Genomic DNA, 25,762 nt, shown 5'->3' on the forward strand with positions numbered 1-25,762 from the left:
GATTTTAACATCTTTTTTCTTTTCTTTCTCCCAACTCTGCTGCTTCTCCTCGTTCGACTTGCTGTATGTTTACATTCGCAAAGCTATCAACATGGCCGACACGTCCCAGACAGACAACGCAGCGCCAAAGCCCTTTTATCGTGGCACTCTATTGCATTGGGAGTGCGCGTCTCTAGATCAAGGGCCCGGCCCAGCCCGAGGATGGTCGGGTCAAGTTCGGGCTTGGGCAGAGAATCTAAGCTCTAGTTCACGCTAAGGAACCGAGAGTTGTCACCCAGTCTCTTTGGTAGAGAGAGAGAGACGAGGAAAACAAACAAGCATGTAAATGGAAATTTTCGCGGCCGGAAAGATTATCAAGCTCATTTTTTTTTTTTTTTTATCGTGCGATTAAATGACTTATTGACTGACTATCGCGGCAGGCTTAACATGTTGGATGTACAGCCTCTTGATGTGAGGAGTTAACAGTGCCTGGGTTTACTGTGGTGTGCTAGACATGGGTGTATGTTTCATATGCCCTTTTACCAAACTCAAACACAGTCTGCACAGACTATATGCAATAAAGATAATGAATAAGTGTTAGTGTAATGATAATGGCTGGATTTCACAGATTATCCGATTACCTGTAGTGATCCTAAAGGGCTTAAAATTGTGATACTACAGATCGTAATGCTAACAGCCCTCATCATGTGGAGCCAGCTCTGAGAATATTGTATTTTCATTTTTATAAGTAATGTAATTTCCGTAGAGGACCCAGAGAGACCAGATGGTTCATAGTAGAATGAATGCATTTCATTTATGTAGACATGACAATTCTCAATGCTAATATACTTAGAAATGGAATCCTAGATGGAGTCAGGAACAGTAAAAACCCTACAATAAGGCAGAAAATCCCAACGAAGAACGACTTGGACTTCAATGACATCAGTGTCTAGAAGAAACCTCCAGAACTTGAAGATGAATTACCTCCAAATACATGACTATTTAGTCTGCTGTGCAACCTCAGTTTGTGCCTCTTTAGTGTTGCAGCATTGGCTCCGCCACATCACATCTTCTGACAGGGACAGCGAGGGGTGGAGGATGTTCAGCGGGGAAGAAGATGGGAAAACGATGATGTAGACAGTGATGTTGTCACACGAAGCAGTGTCTTATAATTGGTCACGTCCTCGCTCCGTCCCCACCGAAGATCTATAAAAATGTAAATGAGCATGAAGTTGCTTGGTGATAGCAGAGGAATCTGAAGCAGCAATGAAAACCACTTAACAGACTAGGGCAGCGGTCAGCGCCTTTGATGGAACTTGTCTAGAAAGGACTGGTAAGGACTGCCCAAACAACGTTCCTCTTGAACATTGGCAACCCTGGTGTTACTATCAAAGTCTCTCTGAATCATATTTCAAACCAGATATTGATCTTTTGTTGATGTACCAATATCATGTAGCTGTTTGTTGTTTCAAAAACAACACAAAACAATACAATCTACCCAAAATCACACCTCTCCAACCAGTTTATTCATCTACAGACGTTGCTCCAGCACCTACTGCCTGTAATGCCCCATTGAGAAAAAGCTCACCCATTTCCTGGCCTAAAACCCAGACTGAAAACCCAGCTATTTCCACTCATGCAGTCAATATTCTCCTCCCTTTATGCCTCTCCCTATACCTAAGGCACAATAGCCTGTAATAACAGCAATGTCTTTAACAGTGGTGGAGATATGCCGGCGTGTCGGCATCAAGAAAAGGCCTCAATCAGTATCCATAGAGCACCTCCAATTGTGTGATCTATGGGGCAGCGGAAAAGGTAATTTGAGCAAAAGAAAATGACACCAGCACAAAAAAAACATGGTGATTTAACGCAGTCAAATCACACCGTTCCATCGACACCTGGCTGTGTTATTATCTCAGGAGTTGGACCGCCGGGTTCCTCCGCTTGGTATCATGGGGAGGAGAAAGAAAAGCCAGGCAAAACATTGGTACACAAATGATAGAAGAAGAAAAAAGCGAAGATGCTAAACAAAAAGCTTTCTATTCTCATCTGTGGCTATCAATTCTCCCTCCTCTGGTTCTGAAAGCATTGCTCCTGGCTCGATTGTTCAGGCATTGTTCCCTCGAGGGCAGGCGGAGTCAGAGAAGAGGGTATCAGAAGAAAAGGGACAATTTGTTGTTGTTTGTTGATATCTAGACCACTATAGCTTGATTGCCTAGCATTAAACCGGCAATAACAGCCCCAATCATCACACTTACACCACAAGATGCAGAACAACTGAATTGGATCAAACTTGTCTCTCCAGTTGGGCCACGCTCCTTCGCTCTATTTCTCTCTCTCTCTCTCTCTCTCTCTCCTCCATGAAATGCTTATTAGCCCGTATCGATCCGACTTGGTCAATTGTCAGCTCCTCTTATCCACAGAGTATTGACGGCGTAATCAGTGGATAGAGGCGGTAGACAGATGAAATATGATGTCGGTGGGTAAATTATTGGCTGCTTGCCTGTTGACCTGGGCTGGGGGACTCACACCTCCTCAAAGCACACATGCACAAAAGCCTGTATTCTCCGCCAACTTATTTACACCCACGTGCTACTTTGCAGTTATATAGATTCTCACCCTCGAAACGGACGCAAAGTGATTGATGGAAAACAAGCTCTTGGGAGCATGATCACCTGTTCATTTAGCATCCTGAGTATTAATTAGTTTCAATGCATTTGAATAAGTAAGAGGAAGCATTTAGTTGTGTTTTTGTGCTCGCAGTCTATTCGCTCTCGTCATTGACTGTGAATTAACGGGTGCTTATTTTTCTCTCCCAGCTCAAGAGTCAAGTATCCATGCATCTCCTCCTGCAGGGAAATGAGAAGGGAGACTATTGTGTACACACGCTGTTTTCATCTATGGAGTGCTCCACAGATGCGTCTCTGCTCCAAGGCCAGCCTTGAGATTTCTATGGCCTCTGGTTGAATTGTACCCTCCTCCTGGAGATACAGAACACTCCAGGTCTCAAAAAGAGAAACGGCTAATCGAAAAACATCTTTCATATAAGTCTGACTGTTTGAAATTCAACAGGAATATGGGTGGTAGGGTGTAAGGTGTGTTTAAAGTAGGGAGGTCTTTAATGTTTGGAGATCTGTTATCATTTCTGAATCAAGTACGGCTCACTTGCTACTGAATATACATACAGATTCTCAGACTGCTCAACGAATGTAGTCTGATTACAAATAGAGCCAGACCGATATATCGGCCGATATTAGGCATTTTCCAAAAATAAAAAAAATAAAATAAAAACGGATGAAACACGCTTTAATCATCTCTCCTTGGCCTGTTATATTGAAAATGTATGTTTTACAATTTGCAGTATGATGTTATCTATTGCTAAGTTATGGCTCATCATAGACTAGCTAACCACAAAGCAAGCTAATGCCACTATCATCAGTGGAAGACCGCTAACGTTAACATTAATGAGCTTGGAAACCACAATGAACTTTTTCTGCCTAAATAAAGTAATGATTACTGTATTTATAACTAGCATATAACTAGTTACAGTCCCTGCATTGTAAAATGTAAGTTATACTTGAGAGGAGTGAACATTTAGACATAGAGAAAAAGTGTCAAACGTATCTTGTGCAGAAAAGTTAGCTTTTCTTTTACACGTGTGTGAAATCCAACAATATTTAATAAAAAAAAAAAAAAAAAACGGCCGATATATCGGAATATCGGATTTTAAAACCCAAAAATATTTGTATCGGTATCGGCCTTCAAAATCCTTTATCGGTCTGGCTAATTACAAACTTAATTACAAACTTAATGACTCTTATTTTATTGAATCAAAACAGTTTACAATTACGTAGTTATTGGTTGTTTGTGCATTTAAAGGTGCAGATTGTGTGTCAGGAGTATCTTATAAAATTAAATGAACAATTGTAAACACAAAATGTGCAAACACATTTTATTTAACATTTTATCTAACACACACTGCCGATGAAACGTTTGGGGTCGGTGCGATTTTAAATGTTTTTGGAACATAATCAAGGCAGTATTTTTTTTAATCAAAAATACAGTAGAAAAAGTATTACTGTGAAGTATTATCATTTAAAGTCATGGCAAAGCTGAATTTTGTCACACGATCCTTCAGAAAATGCTGATTTTGGTGCTCAAGAAACAGTACAATTTTTGTGGATACTGTGTATTTTTTTCATGCCTTTTACTGTCACTTTTGATCAATTTAATAAATCCTTGCTTTATATAAGTTTTAAACATCTTACTGATCCCAATCTTTTGAACGAGACTGTAATCAAGGTTATTTATCGGATTGCATTTAAGGCACCTAAATTCTTCTTTTTCTTTTTTTTGATTGCTCTAATCATTTGTGTATGCTTGGCTAAATTTGAATGGAAATCTATTTCTGCTACTGTTTCCTATGTGGGAGGAAGTGTATTCATAAGTGTTTTGATTTCCCTCAACAAACAAGATCACCACATTCGCCACAGCACTGACGTGCCTTTATGATTCGTAGAGCTGAAGTCTGTCCTTTGCTCTCCAGTTGGCGTCTGATGCCCTGCTCCCCCACTGAGTGCCCAGCTCTGGAGACTTCATTGTAGGGAGAGGAACAGCTGGCAGGGCCTCAGTCTTGCTGAAGGCCGGTGCTCACGGTGTCCTCTACTGATTAACTTTTTATCAAGCACTTAGATGGGCATCTGTTTCAGTCAGTTTTGCTCTGTATACAGTTGAACTGCCACAACAGGATCAGTGCCAGGCGGAGTCATGTGTCTTTGTGATCAGTGTCAAAGGAAATTACAGCATGAATGCCATGATTGAGTCACTGCACTGTGCCTTGCATGTCTGTCTTTCTTCTTTTCATGATGATTGGTACATAGTTGAATGAGTAGGAAAATGAACCTGACTCTCATCGTTGGAAGGATTGATCTAAGTGATCACTTAGACTAAACTGGCGGGATTTAGGGCGTTAAAGGGACAGTTCACCCAAAAATGAAAGTTCTGCTGTCATTTACTCAACCCTGTGTTGTAGGCTAGACCAGCTCACTCCTGTCCTGATCGAGACTTAGCCCAAAATAGGTTTGAGTTTGGGTTGAGTCCGAGGCAAGGCTAACTCGAATGAACTTGTCTTGACTGCAACACTAACTCACCCACCGAAAGGCAATGGGGTCCAGTGTTTTGCAATGCTGCACCCTGTTAACTTTCTTTGAATGGACAGCTAGCATTTGAATGAGTTGGATGCTTTATCGTTTACCACATATAAAAGAAATGATAAGCATTAGTCTAAGGGGCTGGTTGATTTGAATACCTCTCAGAAATCACTCAGAAAGAGCATTGATGTGATCTTTGTCTACATCTCACTTTATCCTACAGTACTTGTAACCACCATCATATCTGTCACCTTGAAAAATAAGAGGTGCATACAGTGACATAACTATGAGCTCATCCAGGCTGAAGTAGAGGATTTGAAATGATACTAATACTAATTTGGTGTTAAATTTTGCAGTTCTTTCAAGGATATAAACTCAAAGAAGAAACTATAGCAGGAGAAACTAAGACTTGTTCAAAGTTTGTTGAGAGCGTGAGTGTGTGTGTTGCTCGCATCTGAGAGTTTGTGATTATTTCCTATGCAGCTTGAAAAGTGAAGACATAAAGGAATGACTATATAAAATGGTGAGAGTGATTGAGGAAGATGGCGTGATTGAGACATGCGTATGGATCCCTCCTCACTTCTTTTGTCCTCAGTGCCAGACTTGTTTGTTTACTCTGATTTGCAAGTTTGTTCAATACAAGTTTTGCTCTTTGAAAACTATCCTACATCCTATAATATACCCCATCAGGATTCAGATCTTGAAGGATCAAATTGTTATATAGGATAGGAAATTAGTGAAGCAATTACTGCACCTCTAGTGGCACCAAATGGAATGACAAAAATAATGAGTGTTGGCAAAAAACATTACTCAAACACTTTTGATTTTCAGTCATAATGTCAATTTTTGGGTGAACATGGAATGCTTTCCCCTCCATAATACCCTCAGGAAGGTGTTTTTTAATTGGATTTGTATCTGGTAAACATTACTTGAAAATACTTACAACTTAAATTACAGAGTCATACCTTAAATGTGAATTTTGAGTTGACCCTTTAAGTTGCTATCAAGTTGTTATTGCAAAGTTGGTGCAATTTATAAAACATGTAAGCTCACATATTTGTTGTGATTGTAGTCCTTAAAACACTGGATTCAAAATTGACGTTTGAGGTATGTGTACATTTGTTAGATACTGTTCTAAAAGTACTCATCATTTTGTCTAAAGGCTAACTATCTAGCTACAAAAAAACTAACATAGTTAATCTATATTCATTTAAATTTAAAGGAGATAGAATTTTAACCAAACAGATTACACACTTGACCTTCCAGTTTGGTTTGACTAAAGTTGCAGTCACATTTACATTTGTTTCGCGAATCCCATTCATTTCAATTGGAATCCACTGGATTTTTGAGTAAATAGGAAACCATTTCCCCACACATATTTCGCAGCGGGTCCAATTGAGTCACCCAGATTTTGGTGAAAGCTGATTCTGTGTGAGCTATGCTTCATACATCACTACAATATTGATCTTTTTGCCTGTAAAATTACGCTAATGTGACGGTAAAACATAACAAAATGAGAGACAGACATAAACACTTGTGCCTGGTGTTGACCAGCAACACCTCAGCCTCTGCTTTCTGCTCTGGGGATCCTCATGAAGAAGTGAACTTGCTTTCGTTCCTTTCTTTCTTTTTCCCGAAGACAAGTTAAATTAGCAGTCTGGCAGCGATGCCCCATCGTCTGCTGACTTTCCTGTGTTGCCACAGCGCACAGTGACTGTCAGTAAGAGCCTGACGGCTTAATAGTCTCTCCTGAGTGGATTTGGGCACTTTGCCTGCCTCTGTTTACATGCGCATGTCAGCCCTAAAATATTCAGATGGAGATGTGAAATATTCATATGAGGTCCCCACCAGGCCTGGCAGGATCCCCTCCACCCATCCACGCACACACCTTCCATGTGCTGTCAGTCAATAGAGAGCCAGGAGGACGCCAGTGCGAGTATTGTCTCTTTAAAGCAGAGGAATGGAATGTGACTGCGACAAAGTGAAATGATTTTTGCTGTAAATGGTATTTATCAAATGACTTAATGCTACAACAGTCCTGAGAGAAAAGCGCACCACTAAATTTATCGACTGTTAAGTAGGCGAATGAACATCAAATCTGCATTCCTCGGTTTTCTTATTTATTTATTTATAATCTGTCTCTATTCACGCTAGGGTTTTTTTTGTTGCACATAACATGCATCAGGATTGTCTTTCAAAGCAGGCCAGTACAAATTGCTTCTGCTGGTATATACTACATACAGTATGGGTTCATTCAATGTGCACTAGAGCAGAGGAGTGACTAACGTTCTGTTCGGCGGTGAAAGGGAGGGAGAAGTGGGTACATTAGAGAAAGAAAGAAGAGAGTGTGACATTGGGAATTGTTGGCAGCCCCGGCTTCATTGGCGCTTTCTTTGAATGGCTGCCATATGTCCTTGCTTATCTTGACATTCTAATCTCCGTGCTGGCCCGAAGATGGTGGGGGATTTATTTAGTCTGCTCTTTGGAATGAATGCAAACAGTGGAATGGCTGGGCCCACCGCAGCCTTCACCTCGTTTCAATCACGCTGGTTAAAATGACTGTGTGATACGGTTTGCACTGCGGCCCACTCTCATTCTCAGTCTCTCTATTTTGTTCCCTATCTCTCCCCTGCATCCTTTTCTTTACTGTCACTTGCAATGCCTCTGTTTATCTCTCAGCTCCTTCCCTTTTGTGTGATATCAAACCCACAGAATAGCACATGCCACTGCATTATATTCCAGTATGGTGTTTTCATTTTCGACCGTGCATCCTGTCAATATGACTTTTGGTGTGGGTGCATATATGAGGTTTGTTTGTTTGTTTGTTTTTTCCTCAGCGTTTGTGTGTTGAAATGGCAAGAGAGATGTAGAAGGACCACTTCGAATAGTACGTGTATGGATTGGAGGGAGAGCGCAAAAATGTGTGTGTGTGTGTGTGTGTGTAAAAGGTTTGTGGAAAGTGGCTGGCTGAGAAGGCTGTTCTATATATAAATGCCTTGCTAGTTCATAAGTGACGTTAATGATAGAGCCAGGCAGACAATGGCAAGCTGTCAGGGTCAGTAATTGAGTGGGTGGGATGAGCTCTCTTCATTTTAGTCCATCGGTGTCACGGCGACAAGAGCACCACGGCAACTCGTCACCCAGAGATACAAGCCCACCCGAACAATAGCTCCTGTCCGTCACAGCGCATGGCCGTCTAGTGCTGGCAGGGTTAGTGAGATGATGCTCTAGCCGAAGAAGAGAGAGCTCTCATTACCGCAGTACTTCTCCGTATTGTGCCGCACACACACTCGCACTCATCTACATACAACAGATCACTGTCGTCCACAGCAAGGAGTTGGGTCTGTTGTGAAATAGGATGCTATGGTAAAGATTTGAGCAATGAAAAATCTCAACTAATTGACATATTTCACTCAAAAACCATGTCCTTTCAAGCCCGTAATACTCTTCTGAGGAAGGTTCGAAGAATGTTCACCCTAATGCAAATGAAAGAACAGCTGATAGAAATATAAAAACAGTAGTAAATGTAGATAAAATTAGGACCAGTTACTACTTTTTTACACTGATGTTTAGTCTTGTGGGATTCAATTCGGTTATGGGGTTACCGGTTGTTTTTGCCTGTGCTGTGAAAGGCTGTTTTACTTGGCAAGAACATGGCCCTATTACTTAGCCTAATTAAAGCAAGGTACATAATTATGCTTAATTACACACCGACAGGACTCCCCCCAACCCTTTTTTTTTTTATTTCCAGTGTGTGCTTTGTATCATTGCATATTAAATAGGTTTACAGTCTCTTTGGAGATTATGTGTGTATTTTTACTGTGTGCAGATATAGATGTGTATGTTTGTATGTATAGATTAGTAAGGGGCAGGTCAAAACATGAGACTTTAAATTGCCTTCCAACCAGCTGGGTCTTCAACGAGATGGCAGGAAGATAGGTCATGCGGAAAAATGAGAGATGGAGGGATGCTTGTGGGAAGCATGGCTTTTCTAGGAATTAAATATTTAACCAAATCAGCATCTCCAATTAGACTGTATGTATCTCATGTTCACTCTGATTAATATCTCATCTGCAGAGGGATTTTATCCACCCCTTGAAAGGGAATGAAGGGCTGTTTTTTTTGTCTTCAGTGACTTAGTTTGAATGTGGTTTGATCATTTTTAGACATTAAAGCTGTCAAAATGTGTTACATTTACCCCAAATTGCATGAGTTCATGAATTACTTTTTTTTCCTTGTAATTCAATATAAGTGCTCTCTTCCCAAACGTAGTGAGTTACTACCAAGATTGCACATTTCATGCTGGCTTCTAAAATACTTAATTTTGGCCGAAATTTGTATTGCATTGAATATATACTTCACGAAGAAGGTTTTGCACAATGCAGTGCTACAGTCAATGATGATATATGTTTGTAGGCCAGCACAGAAGTTGGCTAAATTCACATACATATATTTTATTCACTGCTGAATATGATCAACAAAAATTCAGTAATATGAACTATTTTACTCATTATCTGTATGCTATGCATTTTATTCTAATTACAGTATTATGTTGATAGCTTAGCAATATGCTCACCTTAAACTACTGAAATGAACTGCAAATTTGTGGCACACTTTTTAGTTGGCATGCATCTTTCTTGCATGTAGTTGACCATTCACTTTCCTGCTTTTCCATTGGTTTTCTATAAACGTGAGACCGACATGTTTGACCAGACACAACATTCTAAAAACATGCGCTCTCACTTAAAATACCTTTGCTGTTAATGGCCCATTTGAATGTCATCACCTATGTAGACGGCAGACTGTAAAGCAGCTCACTAGGCCACTTACTTACTAGAGCTATGATGTTCAAGGTCGCTTTGTGTCAGTAACTGACCACTATCTTTACTCCGATAAACTTGACTGTACCTTAATGCGGTGAGTCTGTGCCCTGTAGTGCTGGGGGGTAAATTGGGACACTCGCCTTCCCCATCCTCCTCATCCTTGGCCTCTGGAGGTGTCTTAACAAGGAGCTTCATCGGAGTAATAAGGATCTCTGGGCTGTCCCTCACCAGCAGGCATACCACAGGTCATCTCTTCTATTTCAGTTTGTGGCTAGCAGCGAAGGCCGTCTCATAACAGTACTCCTCAACAGGCCTCGGCCCCTTAAATTGCTTTAATGACCAAGTAGGATATTCACCTATTAATAAAATTGGTTCAAGAGATGTTTGCTTTCTAGTTTTTTTTTTTAAAGTACTCTACCTACTAAGAATGACCATCGGGTGCCTGTATATTAATGCTCCAATGACCACATCTCTCCTGAAAAAAACAAAACAAAAACCGGACCTGTCTAAAATCAGACCTGCTTGAGCAGATTGGGATATCAGCTATGACCAACAAAGCATCCGCATGACGTAATTGTGTCATCAGGAAGGCCCGCGGACATCCACACAGCAGCGCACATGTGAATGAATTGAGTGCGTGAAAACAACAAAGTCCACTAGATATTTGTGGGTGTCAAACGCGTCTTACCGTGCTCAAGGCCACAGGCGTATACTTTGAAAGGCTTGCACGCTCAACTGTGTGCAAGACGGAGGAGAGCGCGAGTATACCCGGCCCCTTCTTTTCTTTCTTTCGTTCTCTCCTTTTATTTTTCTTTTGTTCATCATTCTTTCTTTCTTTTTTTTGTTCTTTCTTTCAGAAATTGGAGTTTTGTACGCACACAAGCCTATTATTCCTCACACTGACTGTGGTTTGCTGGGATACAATACTGTAGTTTTCTGCTGTGAGAGGTGGTAATATGGTGCTCACAATACATTCCTGACCAGATAGGCTCTTCAATTGTACTCTGGTATGTTGGGAGATTAGTCCTTTTGCTGTGGTGAATAACAGCTTGACTTTCAGTGGAAAAAGGTGACGGTTCACAATTTGTTCATGTGTGTGTCTCTGTTCACATCTTAAGTGCCCTGTGTCTTTGACTTGTTTGTGCAGTTGCTGCACATATCTTGATGTGTCCTGCCATGGTGTTGGCCCATGCAGTGCTGCTGTAAGCCTGCTGAAATAGCTCATCCACAGCAGCGGGGTCTGTGAAACCTGTGGCTTCATCTGACCCGTGACTGTGTTTGGGCAATGGCTATAAACCAGTGCTACTCGGGTACAGTCAGTCACTCCGTAGATTCAACTCTGAATGCTGAACACCTGCGAAATCATTCATTCTTCATTCATTTTGCACTTCCTTAACTGTAATTTTTCCCTCGGTTACCAACCCAGTCACTATTATACAGCATGATGACTGACAAAGGCATTTATTCGCTCAACTTCTCACATAATATCTGCCGCCAAGTAGTATACTCAGCACTCAGGTTATCTTATCTGTAATTTGCTTCAAGATGATCCCCCAACAAGAGATATCTCCCCTGATGGCATAATATCTGCTCCAAGTTCATCTGGAGTGACACCGATTGAGAAAGTGTATCTTTGCCCTCAGGCTAAGTCTTTAAAAGAATAACCCTCATTTGCTAGGTGCCTGAAGTCCTTAGAGGAGGGAAGTAAATGTCGCATTTAATCTTTTTGTTCTTATTTAAATGCTTTGAGTCGTCCATAGAAGGCGTTTGGACTTGTCTCGATCCACTGGGAAGTTACATGAAGTGTCGTTCTCGCTTAATGTGTTTTGGCTTTTCCCGCTAATGTTTTTCTGGCACTGTTAGCGTCTGTCTGTTTGGATTCTTTAAGATGTCACACTTTGGTGGAGTTGTTTAGCAATGCCATAGACTTTTTGTCTTTCTATTTACCCCTTGTTAAACCCTGAGCCTAAGACTGTAACATCTTTTTTAAGTTAGGAACTAGAAAAGTATTATTTTTTAGGAAAATAGCATGCTAGTTGTTATATAGCTGGTATTTTGTAACAGAGAATGCTGGAAAAACAAATAAAAATCATAAAACGTATGCTTAAGTGTCATATGTGCGTGTGTACTAGAGCCCGACCGATAAAGGATTTTGAAGGCCGATACCGATACAAATATTTTTGGGTTTTAAAATCCGATATTCCGATATATCGGCTGATATTTTTTTTTATTTTTATTAAATATTGTTGGATTTTACACACGTGTAAAAGAAAAGCTAACTTTTCTTCATAAGATACGTTTGATACTTTTTCTCTATGTCTAAATGTTCACTCCTCGCAAGTATAACTTACAATTTACAATGCAGAGACTGTAACTAGATATATGCTAGTTATAAATACAGTAATAATTACTTAAATTAGGCAGAAAAAGTTCATTGTGGTTTCCAAGCTCATTAATGTTAACGTTAGCGGTCTTCCACTGATGATAGTGGCATTAGCTTGCTTTGTGGTTAGCTAGTCTATGATGAGCCATAATTTAGCAATAGATAACATCATACTGCAAATTGTAAAACATACATTTTCAAAATAACAGGCCAAGGAGAGATGATTAAAGCGAGTTTCGTCCGTTTTTATTTAATTTTTTTAATATTTATTTATCGGCCATTATAGCTGCCGATACCGATATTATGGAAAATGTCTAATATCGGCCGACCGATATATCGGTCTGGCTCTAGTGTGTACTAATATATGTATATTGTCAGCAGTGTTTAGAATGACAATAACCCAGGGTTAAGTGCAGTTATGTGCCCTGAATCGCAGGGGTTCTCAGCTCCAGCCCTAATCAAACACACCAGAACAAGTTAATCAATGTGTTAATCAAAGCTACAGGCAGGTGAGTTTGATCAAGGTTGGAGCTTTGCATTTTATTAACATTTTTTTTTTATATATATATTTTTTTAAATTATTTAAAATTAAATATTAAAAGTTTTTTCAACATTATATCATCTAGGATGCCAAGTCACCCAGGACTGCTATTGGTTCCCCTTCAAACAAATGCATGACACCCCTTAAAACTTGGTATCCAGTATTTCTACATAATGTTATTTATGTGTAAATTATTCTTCACAGAGAGAGCAGGAGCATGTCCACTCAAAATTGTGCGAGCCTATTAAGGAAAAAATGTGTGCGCTTGTGCGTGCACATATGGCTCTAAATGGCTCGGCTTTCCCCTGGTGGGCCGGGGTTTGCATGTGTCCGGAGCTTTGCTTTGTCCAGGGCTTTCTCTCTGATTAGGCCCTGGTGAGGTCTCACTTAAGGCAGAGGGAGAGTAGCATTCTACCTGCACTGCCCATGCTGTTCCCATCACAGCCACTTCCCCCATAATGCCACTTAATTCCCCAAGAAGTGGCAAACTGCAGCAGTGGCCAGCCGGAGGAAGGGTGTCGTAATGCACCTGGACCCAACATCGCCCCACAGGGATAATAGCCCTGATTGCTCCTGATTCCCCATCTCCACAAAGTACCTCATGTAAAATAAGTGACATTTAAAAGGCATCAAGATGTGAAAAGGAGCCAGGGTGTGCACCAGAGAAGAGAGCAGGGGAAGTAGTAAGCTTTTCACCTGAAAGACGCCGAGAAAAAAAGGTCCCTTCTTTTGCTGGCGGGGGAGCGACAGAAAAACGATAAGCCCTTGTGTCGCGAGCTGACCCTCGCTGCTAAGCTTTTTAACTTCTCCCTGTCTGTACTGCTTTTCTCTCTCCTCACACAAATCCGCATGCACACGCACACACACGGGAAGAGAGAGGAGGCAGAAAAAGAGAGACGCTGGCAGTGGGTTGACATTGCTTCTGGGAAGTGCTTGAGTCGGCGTGCTAAAAATCATTTTGGGTTAGATAGAGGCCCCCTGAGCTGGCCCGGGGATATCGCCACGCTCATCTCCGTTTAGAGTGAAAAGCGGCAACGCAAAGCACAGCCTGCAGGCGCCCTGCTTGACCGTTCTCAGACAGGGAAAGAGAGTCAGAGAGGGATGCGGAGGGGATTCAGTGGCCTTTGCTGTATGCTTGGCTGAGGGTACAGCCAGCATATGTGCCCTATGGAATGCTCTGTGACCTTAATGCCCCACCAAAGACAAACGCAAATCAGTGATCATCTTTGCTTATTTTTAATTTAGCAACTTAAATTGCTGTGACAATAATACTATTGCTTATTTCTTCTCTCTTTTTCTCTTTCATAAAATGTCAGAGAGGGTCACGGTAGACTAATTGTTCAACAACTGACTGGTCGATTAATGAGGTTGACTGGATTATCGATAAGTTTTTATGTTGTTTTAAAATGATCAACAATTTTCCGAGAGGGTTTTAGTGCAGCATGTTGTCTCTGTCTGCATGGTAATTAGTATATGAAAAAAAAAATGTATGTGTATAACTACACTAATAAATTAGATGAAAAAGTAATACATTTATATATATATATATATATATATATATATACAGTACTACACTTATAATTAAACTAAACTCAAATTAAATAAAAAAATATACATATACATACACACACATACACACACACACACACATATATATATATATATATATATACCAATAAATTAAATTAAATTAAATTTTATATATATATATATATATATATATATATATATACAGTATGTGATATATATATAACATATATCGCATATAAATATATATACATAAAATTTTTGAATTTCATTTAATTTATTAGTATATATATATATATATATATATATATATATATACTAATAAATTAAATTAAATTCAACATATATATATATATATATATATACATGTATGTATGTGTGTGTATATATATATATATATATATATATATATATATATATCAGTCAATAAAAGGGTTTAATATTCATTGGTAGGGACAAAAACTGGTTGCAGTACCTGTCAGACGGATGACACCATGATGGCATGTTGTCATGGTTACAGTTCAGAAGTAAACAATGATAGACAATGTCGCACTTGAGACATCTCCGTGTGTGTGTGTGTGTGTGTGTCTGGCTCTGGCCTGTCCATTGTTATTGCTGTTAACACATTCTCACCTGTACACATTAAATCACACACACACCTGCAGCAGTGGATAACTGTTCACACATTATCACCCACTGAGCACACACATTTTCTCACAGTGCTGTCCCTGTATCCCCTACAGGGCCGTGCAGTAATGTAGGTTAAGATAGCTGCCAACAAGAGTACTGTGATGCTATATCACAAGGAAAGTGGCCGAACTGACACTATTTTCATCTCACTTTTCAACATGTTTATAATAGGACGCATTAATGAATAAATTCTTGTTCAAAGGCTTTTTGTCCCATGTCATCATACCTCAGCAAAAAAACAAAGAAACAAAAAAAAAACCCCAGTGGTAATTACCCGTATGCACTAAAACAGTTCATTTCTTACAAAGGAAAGGGCCTGCGCTTCTAAGAAGAGATGTTTTCGTCAGCACGTTTACAATATCTCGTCACCCGTCTCTTCACCCCTTTTTTCTCATCAAACTCTTCCCTTCTCCTTCTCCCTCTCTCTCTATTCATCCCTATCATTTCTCTTCGTCTCGCTTTAATTGTTTATATGCATTAACATTCTCCAAATAGACCTTGTTCAGGTGACAGGGCTGTAATTTGGCGGGCCCCTGTTCCACAGTGCAGGAGAGAGAAGTTAGCAATTTAGGCTTGCATGGCGTCTGTAATCTGGGGTTGTCAACGGCCCGCGCTGTTCCAGCCTATGCTAATCAATCAGCTGCGGCCTGCACCCGCTCATCTGACCGGCTTAGCCCCGCACCCGCGTGCTGATATATCTATTAGTCTGCCGTCAGCGCCGCGCCACTGCGAAGATGAGATTCCGTCAGCTTTGGCATTTTCTCTCACAGATAAGTAAGCTATCAGGCCACCGGATAAATAGCAGAGCAAAGAGTTGCACCGGCCCCCGCGTGCCGGTGACAATGCAGCGATGGCTCTTCTCCCCTCATTATACGCCGCCACCCCTAATCCAAAAAAGTTGTTTACCGAGAGAGGAGGGCAGCCTTATCTACCCGAGGCACAGTGTTGCGGCTTTGAAAACACACTCGTGTGCGCAGCTGGGCAAGACGGAAAGGCTTTTCCCCCCTCTCTATTCTGTCATTTTGGTGTGCTGGAGCTGTGTGGTTAGAGGCTTCCTTTTTTGTGCACTGAAAATCGCTGAGGGGTAGTGTGTGTGTGTGTGTCTTTATGAATGCATGTGTGGGTTTGCGCTGTAAAAGATTAAGCTTGTCAAATGTGAACCAAGTGTTTTGGGAAGGCGGTATGTCCAAATGCATCATGGTATGAGTAATATATGACAGCTACAGGTATTCCGTATACTGTTGAAGCCATAACCATTATCAAGTAGTTCATATGTCAGAACAGTGATGCAAAGACTCGACTCATTGGGACTCTGGTTCAATTCTGACCTGGGTCATGGTTTCATTAAATGCTTAGAGTAGTATTAAAAGTTACAGTTAAGGGTTGAAAGTAAAAATTCCATTCATTTTCTCCATAAGGGAATTGATTTTTAATAACTAATTACCTTTCAAGACAGGCATACTTTGAACTATGACATTGTTTACCAATGGAATGTGTTTCGTTGAAGCCATCTGCCAGCATTATCTCAACTTATTTTTTTGAATAAATGTTTAACAGCTGAATTTTGTCAAAACCTGCCGGTACTGAGAATCAAAACCTTAACCTTCAGGTTACCAGTCTAACACTCGAACCATTAGGCCACAACTACCCAGGTGATTCTCCAAAAAAATATACACCAGTCAGAGAATCGAAACACCCAAATCATGCCAAAAGAACTCTTTAGTGCCCATCCAATCCCATGAAGCACTGTGAATGAGTCGTTCACCCTATGCACTCAGACTACTGCAATTTTTGTGTGTGTATATATATATATATATATATAAAAGGATATTTTTAAATAAACTTAAAATATATATTTTCTGTATACACAATTGTCATTGTGTCATTGATTGTCACTTGTAATGTAGATTCTTCTCTCAATAAGGTCGTTGCCTTTTCATCCTATTTCCGAATTCTTTAAATCCTTGTTTGCAATGTTGTGGTTTGGTTCATGGTCATGGCATATCACTCTTCAACAGAAACTTGTTTTAATCCTATGGGGAAAATACTTCCAGAGCCAAAGCCACAGAAAAAGTTGTCACACTGTAAAAAAGAAAATATTTTCAAGATTTTTTATCACAACATATTTTCTTTTGTCAAATCAACTTTATAATAATTTATTTAGTTGAGATAACATATAATTTTGAGTTTCTTATGATTAAATCATTCTCCTTCATTGTAGTAAAGGGTTAGTTCACCCAAAAATAGTTTTTTGCGCACAAAAAGTGTTCTCGTCGTTTGATAAACTTAAGATTGAGCCACTGTAGTCACTTGGACTATTTTAACGATGTCTTTAATGACTTTTCGAGGCCATCAATTGTCATTCACTCAAGAAGCCTATGGACTAGTATGCAGGAGTGATCTTAATATCTTAAATATCTTAATTTGTGTTCCGAAGATGAACGAAGGTCTTACGGGGTTGGAACAACATGAGGGTGAGTAAATACTGACAGAATTTAATTTTTTTGGTGACCTAACCCTTTAACTCACTTTTTCCAGTTCAATGAACTTAAATTTTTTTTTTACAGTGCAGGTACTGTTGCACTCCATAGAGGATATCAGCATGGCGCATCAAAAATAAATAGCTTTATAATCAACAAAGTGACCATCTGCAACACATTTAGAATATATACCATAGTATTTGGCGTAAACATTTGAAGTCAGTGGGCATATTATTGAAACATTCCAACTCCGAATCTTATTTTTAGTAACCATAATGATTAGGATCTCATTTTGCAGAATGATTTCACTTCTCAGAATTAAGACAGGATGTTTCTGTAATATAGGTTCAGGTCTTCAACAGATCTGATTGGTTCTCCAACCATTGTTGAACTCTTGCAGGAACTGCGCTGTGTTTTTGCATCTCAGAGAGGATAGGCTGGGGTCAAAAGCAATCAGTTACACCACACAGTGACTTTGGATGTCTTCGGATGTACGTGTGAGAGTTGAGCGAGTGTGTGTTCAGTAATCCTGAGTTGGAGTAAAGTAGCGGTGTGAGGGAACAGATTGCAGTTGATCATGCTGAAATGCTCTCTTATCCGTTATTGGATCTGAAATGGAGGAGGCTTAGGAATTATCAGAGGCCGACGGTAATGTGGAGATCATCTGGAGAAAGCTCAGGGCCGGCCCACATCCTGAAAGGGAGGAGGGAACACACATTTATGAGAGAATTGTCTTTTTTTCCATTTCGCTTTGCTGTATTTTAGGTTTTTAATGTTGTGATGTATGATTGATTCATTGTAGGTTTTTACCTAGAGCTGTGTGGCATGCCAATCTTTGACCTCAGTATCTAACATTCCATAAAGTGTTGTGCTAAGCTGTTTGTTTGTCCTGTTCATTGTTTCTGTTTAAGCCCATGACGTTGAGGGTCTCTATATACGTAGGCTACATGTAAGCAAACAAGTGTCTCCAGAGCACGGCGACTATGGTGTGTGCGTAAGTACCGGGCGGCATCTGCGCGTCTCATCCCGGCTCATATGATTAGTGTCTGGCATTTCCACCAGGATTAGCCAGGCACTGCACTTTTCCAAAGTTCACAAGGTTAAGAGTTCACCTACACTTCGGCTGCTGGCTGGAGGACCACAGTTGGGTGACATTTCTGCACTACTAGTGGTAATAAACAAAATTACAAACCTATTGATTTTTTTTCAAAGAAAAAAAAATGTTATTCATTGTTTTGCTGTTCAGATACAGTAGCATTATGAACTGCTGCGTATGTACGTTTTTACTTAACTACACTTTTACATTGTGGGTTTTACATCAACATTTGAGGGAAGTTTGAATAGCAGAGACTGATCTGTCTCATTTGGTTATTAATGGTGAGAAGTGATTGCATTATGTCCATGAAGAGGTTTATCTGCTATCGCCTCATGTCTTTATTTCCTCAAGCGCATCTTGACTTCTGGCCTAAGTGAAAACACACACCTTTACATGCACATGTCTGCTTTTGGTCTTTAATTTAGATTGTTAAGTTTTACATCCAGGACTTTAAGAGTCTGTCCATGTCAGTACTAAATGTACTACATTATCGTTCAATAGTTTGGAGGTAATTAATTTTTAATGTTATTGAAATGTCCACCAAGGCTGCATTTATTTGATTAAAAATACAGTAAGAGCTGTAATATTGTAAAATATTATTACTGTACAATTTAAAGTAACTTTTGCTTTTGAATATATTTGAAAATGTAATTTATTCCCCTGATGCTAAGTTAAATCATTACTCCAGTCTTCAGTGTCACGTGATCCTTCAGAAATGATTCTAATATGCTGATTTGGTGCAATGTATGAACTGCTTAATATTTTTGTAGAAACCATGATATATGATGATAAAAAAAACTCTTTAAAACTCCTTTAACATTTCTTTACTGTTCTGTTAATGTGCTCTGAGGTCCACTTATAATTTTATAACAAGATTTTTACATTTAAAAAATCCTAGTTTAGAAGTAATAGGCTATTTTCTTTCCTGTTTTTGACCCTCTCTTTCAAACACTGTTTTAATATACATGCCGCGTTCAAGACTTGGAAGTAAACAACACCCTCTGCTATGATTGGGTAACCATTTTGCATATTAAAATTAGTGGAATTGTAGAACTTCCGATGTTGAAAAATACCTCATTACATAGTTGAAACATTTGCCAACAATGTGAAACATTTTTATGTATCACCTATGCTTTATAGCTAAGTCTTGGTTGTGGCAAATAAAGTATTTAACTTCTTGGAGTTAACACAGTTATAGTTGAGAGGATCACGTGTGATGTTTCATGTACTGTAAACAGAATTATAAATGAAAGTACCGACTTCTGTTGCACTTTTGTTCTTAAATGCTATTCATCATTTATCCTTTTCATTAAAGTGAAAAACATACATTATTATTTGCAGGGTTGTGTTTCCATTCAAATGAACCGTGTTGTAATGTCTTACAACAGAAGATCGCTCACTGAAGCTTTTATTCAGGATTACAGAACATAGCAGATGAGAAAACATTAACAAAAGCAGTTTTTCCATATCCGGGACCCCACGCATTAACCCCCTAAATGCCGAAGCAAAGAAAACATAGGCCAATCACAACTTTCACAAATATCCACAGTTTGACTGCTGCACTACAGTATAAATATATCAATATAAATATATCGAACAATCTGTTACACAAAGCAATGTTAAAAACGCTGTTACTCACACTTGTGTGTTGCGACATTCGTCTCTGTGAACAGCATGCACCGAACTGTCTCGTTTTAGACAGTTCGTTCGTTGTCCATACTTACTTAATGTTCATCCATGCTTACTTAAACGAAGGCAATGTAAAGACTGCGTTTTTATTACAAATGTTTTGTAATCCTCATTCCTCAGAAACATTTTTATCGTTTGTTTCTTCTGCAGATGCTTGGTTTAAAAAAAAAAAAAACTGTATTAGGCTGTCTTCGAACTTAATTTTTAAGGAATATTCCCAAGAATATATTATGAAATTGTGGTATGTATTATTGAATTATTGTTGCATAAAAAGCATGTTTTTTGCATAGCACCTTTGAATGTGATTCAAATCTGCTTTACTGGAAGTTATATTGTTGTTTTTTGTTGCATATATTACCTGCAGATTTTCTGCACACCAATTGTATTTGCCAAGGTAGTGTGTTTTTGCTATTCATCGCATATTGAATAAAAATACGGATTTTTTTTAAAGGATTAGTATTTCTTCATGATGTACTTCTGCTGAGAGAAGAGAAAGAAATCTGCCTACTCCCATAATTATATCTCAGCATATCATTATTGAAAAGACCTCTAAAAGCCGAAAAACTCTTGCCCTTATTAAGCAGCTCCTGTGTTATCTCACCATTCGTACAATTGCTAAATCAATCCATTTCAAATGTCATTTTTAAGAACGTCTAACTTATGAAAATGCCATTAATACATTTGTGTACACAGTCTATTGGAGAAACCTCAGGCGCTTTTCTTCAGAAATGTTCTTTTATGCATGTAACACTACAGGAGTTAATTATTAAAGACACCGCATTACACTTTCCTGAAGCATATTTCTAGGTTTATCACTGCAAAATTAAAAATGATAAGATTTAGCCCATCATTCAAACTCACGGTTATTGGCTTTTTAAATTCTCGGTCACAGAGGAAGGCTGGGTCTTCAGAGATTACAGACAGCCGAATTAATCGGCCCAGGTGGGCCACCTGGATGAGCCTAGAAGTAGTTGTTTATGACCTCTAAGTGTCATAAGTGTTTGGTTTTTTTTTCTGTCTAGCTACAATCCTTATGTGATAAATCTTACAGTAGCCTCTCAAAATGTCAGATGGTTCATCAGCAAGTGGAATAGCAAGCAGGTGCTGCCTTCTTTTAATGGCAGAGGCATATGTTGACGTTTTATCAATAGACATTATTAAATCTTGCTTGGGTGAGTTAATCTCCAGCTGATGGTGCAGAGAGGTTGAGAGAGACAGGCTTTAACAGGCCTTCCTGAAAGGCAGGTCATAAGCTGCTTATTATATCGACTCTGTCTTACAAATGCACACACACATTTTTTTTTTTTCACCATCTCTCTCTCTCGCTAACCTTCTGCATTTCTACCGTTCTTGCATGCACTGAATAAAATCTTTAGCAGGGTCATGCTTACTGTATATACCTATGGTGTGTGAAAATAATTTTATGGATTGATGTTGAATAGTGGATGCCATCTTTTACTATGCTGTAATATAGATCTTTTTATAAATAGGAAATAGGTTTTTTATATAAATCAAGGATTTTCCTTCCTTTTCCTTTAGTCAAAGTTATGCGATTTTAACTTCTCCTTGCTGTTATATACACAAGTGTCACATTTTGGAAATCAATTTGTCTTTTTTTGTTGTTGACATTATGAATTATTAAAAATGTATGCACCCAAGTTGTGCTTCAACTTTATTACTGTCATATTTTTCCCATTTCTGAGTTATAAACTATAAATCAAAAAATCCGTCATGACAAGTTTCCTGACATGAATCTTAAGACAATTTGAAGTATCCTTTTTTTTTTTTTTTTACCTTACAGTACGTTTTGTTTTTTTGTCAGTAGGGGTTTCTCTTAAAATGTCTACCCTACCTTCAAACTTGTGATAACTACAAAGTGCATTTGTGTAAATATCAATATTAAATTCTACTTTTAAGAAGTACCTTCCAGCATAAGGTAATGTAATTAATAGGTATTGTTATATTAAAGGGATAGATCACTTAAAATGAAATTTGTCATCATTTATTGATATAAATTCCCAAACCTTTACCTACTTATTGGTATTTTAACAACAAAACATTTTCAAAATAAGAAATTCATACAGGTTGGAACAATTTGAGGGTGAGTAAAAAAAATTTGGGTGAACTATCCCTTTAAACTTAAAGTTGGCATGTTAAGTTTTTTTAATTTCTGAACACGTTTGTTTGACGGATTGTTTAAAATCTTACAGAAATGTACAACCTAAAAAGGCAGTGTTTCATAGAATGAATCCAGTGTTTGCAGACACACCAAAAACACTGTTTTGTTTCTTCTTTCTTTTAAAACACTTCACAAATTTATACATGAAGATACATTGCAAACGAAAGTAAAGTTACACGCACGAACCCAAACACATAAGAGCTCCCATCAAAGGCAGACAGCTCAGGGGCCTAAGTTTATTGAAATGACTATTTTTCCTCAGCTGCACGTGTGTATGTGTGTGTCTGAGAGACAATGGCAGCTTTATGGCTCTTGCTGGAGCTAGCAGAAGGAGCAGAGGCTGACAGTGGGTGATAAGACCACCAGCCTGCTTCTTGTGATAATCGTTCGCTGGACCCCCACTCACTCTGTGCACAGCTTACAAGCCTAAGTAGCCAGAATCTTGTGTGTGTGTGTGTGTGTGTGTTGGAAGCGAACTAGCGAGCAGAGAGCGTTCATGAACACAGAGAAAGCGCCAGTGTAAAAGAGAGTGAGACACTGTCTTTATGTTGCATCATATGAAGGTAACCAAGTAGGCTTGTCCTTGTGTGAGCATGCAGTGTGTAATACATCAAATGTTTCCTTGCTTTCTGTGATGAATAATGTCATATGTTCTTAAAGTCTCTTCATGATCTGGCTGTGATTTTAATCAATCCCTCACAACTGCTCTGTGAGGAAATGTGAGATGAAATGTGTTGGTTACACTACAGTAACTACATGCATGATTATCTAGTTGAATATTCACTTTTTACAATTGCAATAACAGTTGAAATAAACATTGGTATTTCATATGGTTTTATAATTATACAGTATATTCAGTAGGATCAATAAGAAATTTATTTCACAGAAATTAATACTTTTTTCCCATAGATTTTATATCCAAAAATACATATTTGAGAAAATACATAACCAGCCAGATTTCCGCGGGAGATTCGAGCATGTTTTTGCGTCATTACCTCACATCTGTATACATAAAGGAGGAGTCCCTGCTAGGCTATATTGAGTGTGAGGATGCTGGAGGTGGAGATTTATAGCCTTTTCTCACAGCACTTGATATAATCAATTTGATGGCGGATTCAGAAAATCAATCACCAGTGACAACAGATTCACCCGCTGTAAAATGCAAAAGACTCCGTTCGGACTTGCAACCGGACTCACGCGAAAACAAGGAGGAAAGGACATTACATGTAGTCACGCAATGCTGACGTTGTTAACATTAACAATTTGAGAACAAAATATAATTTGCACGGTTTTGCATTATATGATAACTTATAAGCGATTGTTGGATTTAATCAGCGCGATTTACTGCAATGACAGAACCAGAACAAAACTGGATGTTACTTACTTGTTCAGATGACATTTTCCGGTGAAAATTATTATGTTATTCATACTTCCAAAAATAATAATCTGTGATTCTGAATGCCAGTATCACACCGACGTGGTGAATGGCAGCCGCACACTCTCCTCAAACATTGTGTTCATCCACGCTGTGCCGTGTCGAGGGTGTTGAAGTACAACTCGCGTAAAGTTGATAATTCCGCTAATAACTGTAATTGCAGATTTTGAACAGAGATGGCGACAAAGAGGAAAAACGCCGGACTTCTGCAGCTTTAAAGGGTTAGTTCACCCAAAAATGAAAATTAAGTCATTAATTACTCACCCCCATGCTGTACCAACCCCGTAAGACCTTCGTTCGTCTTCGGAACACAAATGAAGATATTTTTGATTAAATTTGAGAGCTGTATAACTACCACATTGGCTCCTAAAGGACTGCCTCTTGACGGCCCAGAAAGTCAATGAAGAAAATGTTTAAATATCCCAAGTGACTACCGTGGCTCAACTATATGTTTATCAAGCGACGCGAATACTTTTTGTGCGAAAAAACAAACAAAAATAACGAGTTTATTCGACTATTTCTTTTCTTCCTTGTAGGCCAGAAACGAGACTTCCTTAGATTTCCACGACGCATGCGTGAGATTTGCGATCTGCTCACACCAGCTTACACTACTTCAGATCGCAATTCTCGCGCATGCGTCGTGGAAATCTAAGGAAGTCTCGTTCTGGACTACAATGAAGAAAAGAAATAGTCGAATAAACTCGTTATTTTTGTTTGTTTTTTCGCACAAAAAGTATTCGCGTCGCTTGATAAACATATAGTTGAGCCACGGTAGTCACTTGGGATATTTAAACATTTTCTTCATTGACTTTCTGGGCCATCAAGAGGCAGTCCTTTAGGAGCCAATGTGGTAGTTATACAGCTCTCAAATTTAATCAAAAATATCTTCATTTGTGTTCCGAAGACGAACGAAGGTCTTACGGGGTTGGTACAGCATGGGGGTGAGTAATTAATGACTTAATTTTCATTTTTGGGTGAACTAACCCTTTAAAATAGGGAACAGTTCTTTTATATTATAAAAATATTTCACAATAATACTGTTTTTACTCACTTTCAATGCAAATGTATTGCCAAGTAAAAGATGAGTTATTATTGATGGTTTATATCTGAATGGCCTGATAATGGCCAGTTATGCTGTGTAATGTGCACTAAATTGAATGTGAAAACCTGTCTTGTTAGATTGACAGGGCAATCTTTTTAGGCAGGGACGGGGAGTAAACAAATATGTGTATGCAAGAATAGTTCCCAACATAAAAGTGAGTACCAATATGCTTCTTCTAACCTCTCTCTCTTTCTGTTTCAGGTGTCTGGCCTTCTGAAGAGGTGATGGCCTACTACTGCCTGAAGAAACGTCACATGTTTACGTGAGGACCCCACCCCACTTCTCTCTCTCTCTCTCTAAATTTCAACTTAAGTGTGTTTTATTGGCATGACAAAAACTGTACATTTGCATTGCCGAAGCAATGGCAGCTAGGCTGCGTACAGAATGTGTGCAATGTAAGGTACAATAACATTCTCTTTCTCTCTCTCTCTCTCTCACACGCACACACACACACTTTGGCCATATGACAGAAAGGCAAGGGGCACTTTTTGATTTGCACTCAAGGCAGTACACAAGCCTTTGATTTCCTGTTTTTACATTCAAGAGGCAGAGGAGGGAAGAGAGGCTTATCGATCACACAGCGGCAAGCTGAAGGTCAACTGGGCATATACAGGGTTTTACGCCCTTGGGCCGATGCTTCTGCAGGAGTGTGTGTGAATGTGTGTGTGTGTGCGGAGGATGTTAAGAC

At 39.1% G+C, this 25,762-nt stretch overlaps 1 protein-coding gene across 2 annotated transcripts in view; it reads left to right on the plus strand.

Annotated features, from left to right (window-relative positions):
- camkmt (calmodulin-lysine N-methyltransferase) overlaps nt 1–25,762 on the plus strand; it is a 103,779-nt gene that overhangs the window by 46,524 nt on the left and 31,493 nt on the right. For both annotated transcript variants that reach the window (XM_039672370.2, XM_039672371.2), the window contains exon 4: nt 25,276–25,336. In XM_039672370.2, coding sequence (XP_039528304.1) covers nt 25,276–25,336 — 61 coding nt within the window. The remainder of the gene's footprint in view (nt 1–25,275; nt 25,337–25,762) is intronic.

This window comes from Pimephales promelas, chromosome 11, assembly GCF_988280905.1.
Source record: "Pimephales promelas chromosome 11, fPimPro1.hap1.1, whole genome shotgun sequence".
Taxonomy (NCBI): domain Eukaryota; kingdom Metazoa; phylum Chordata; class Actinopteri; order Cypriniformes; family Leuciscidae; genus Pimephales; species Pimephales promelas.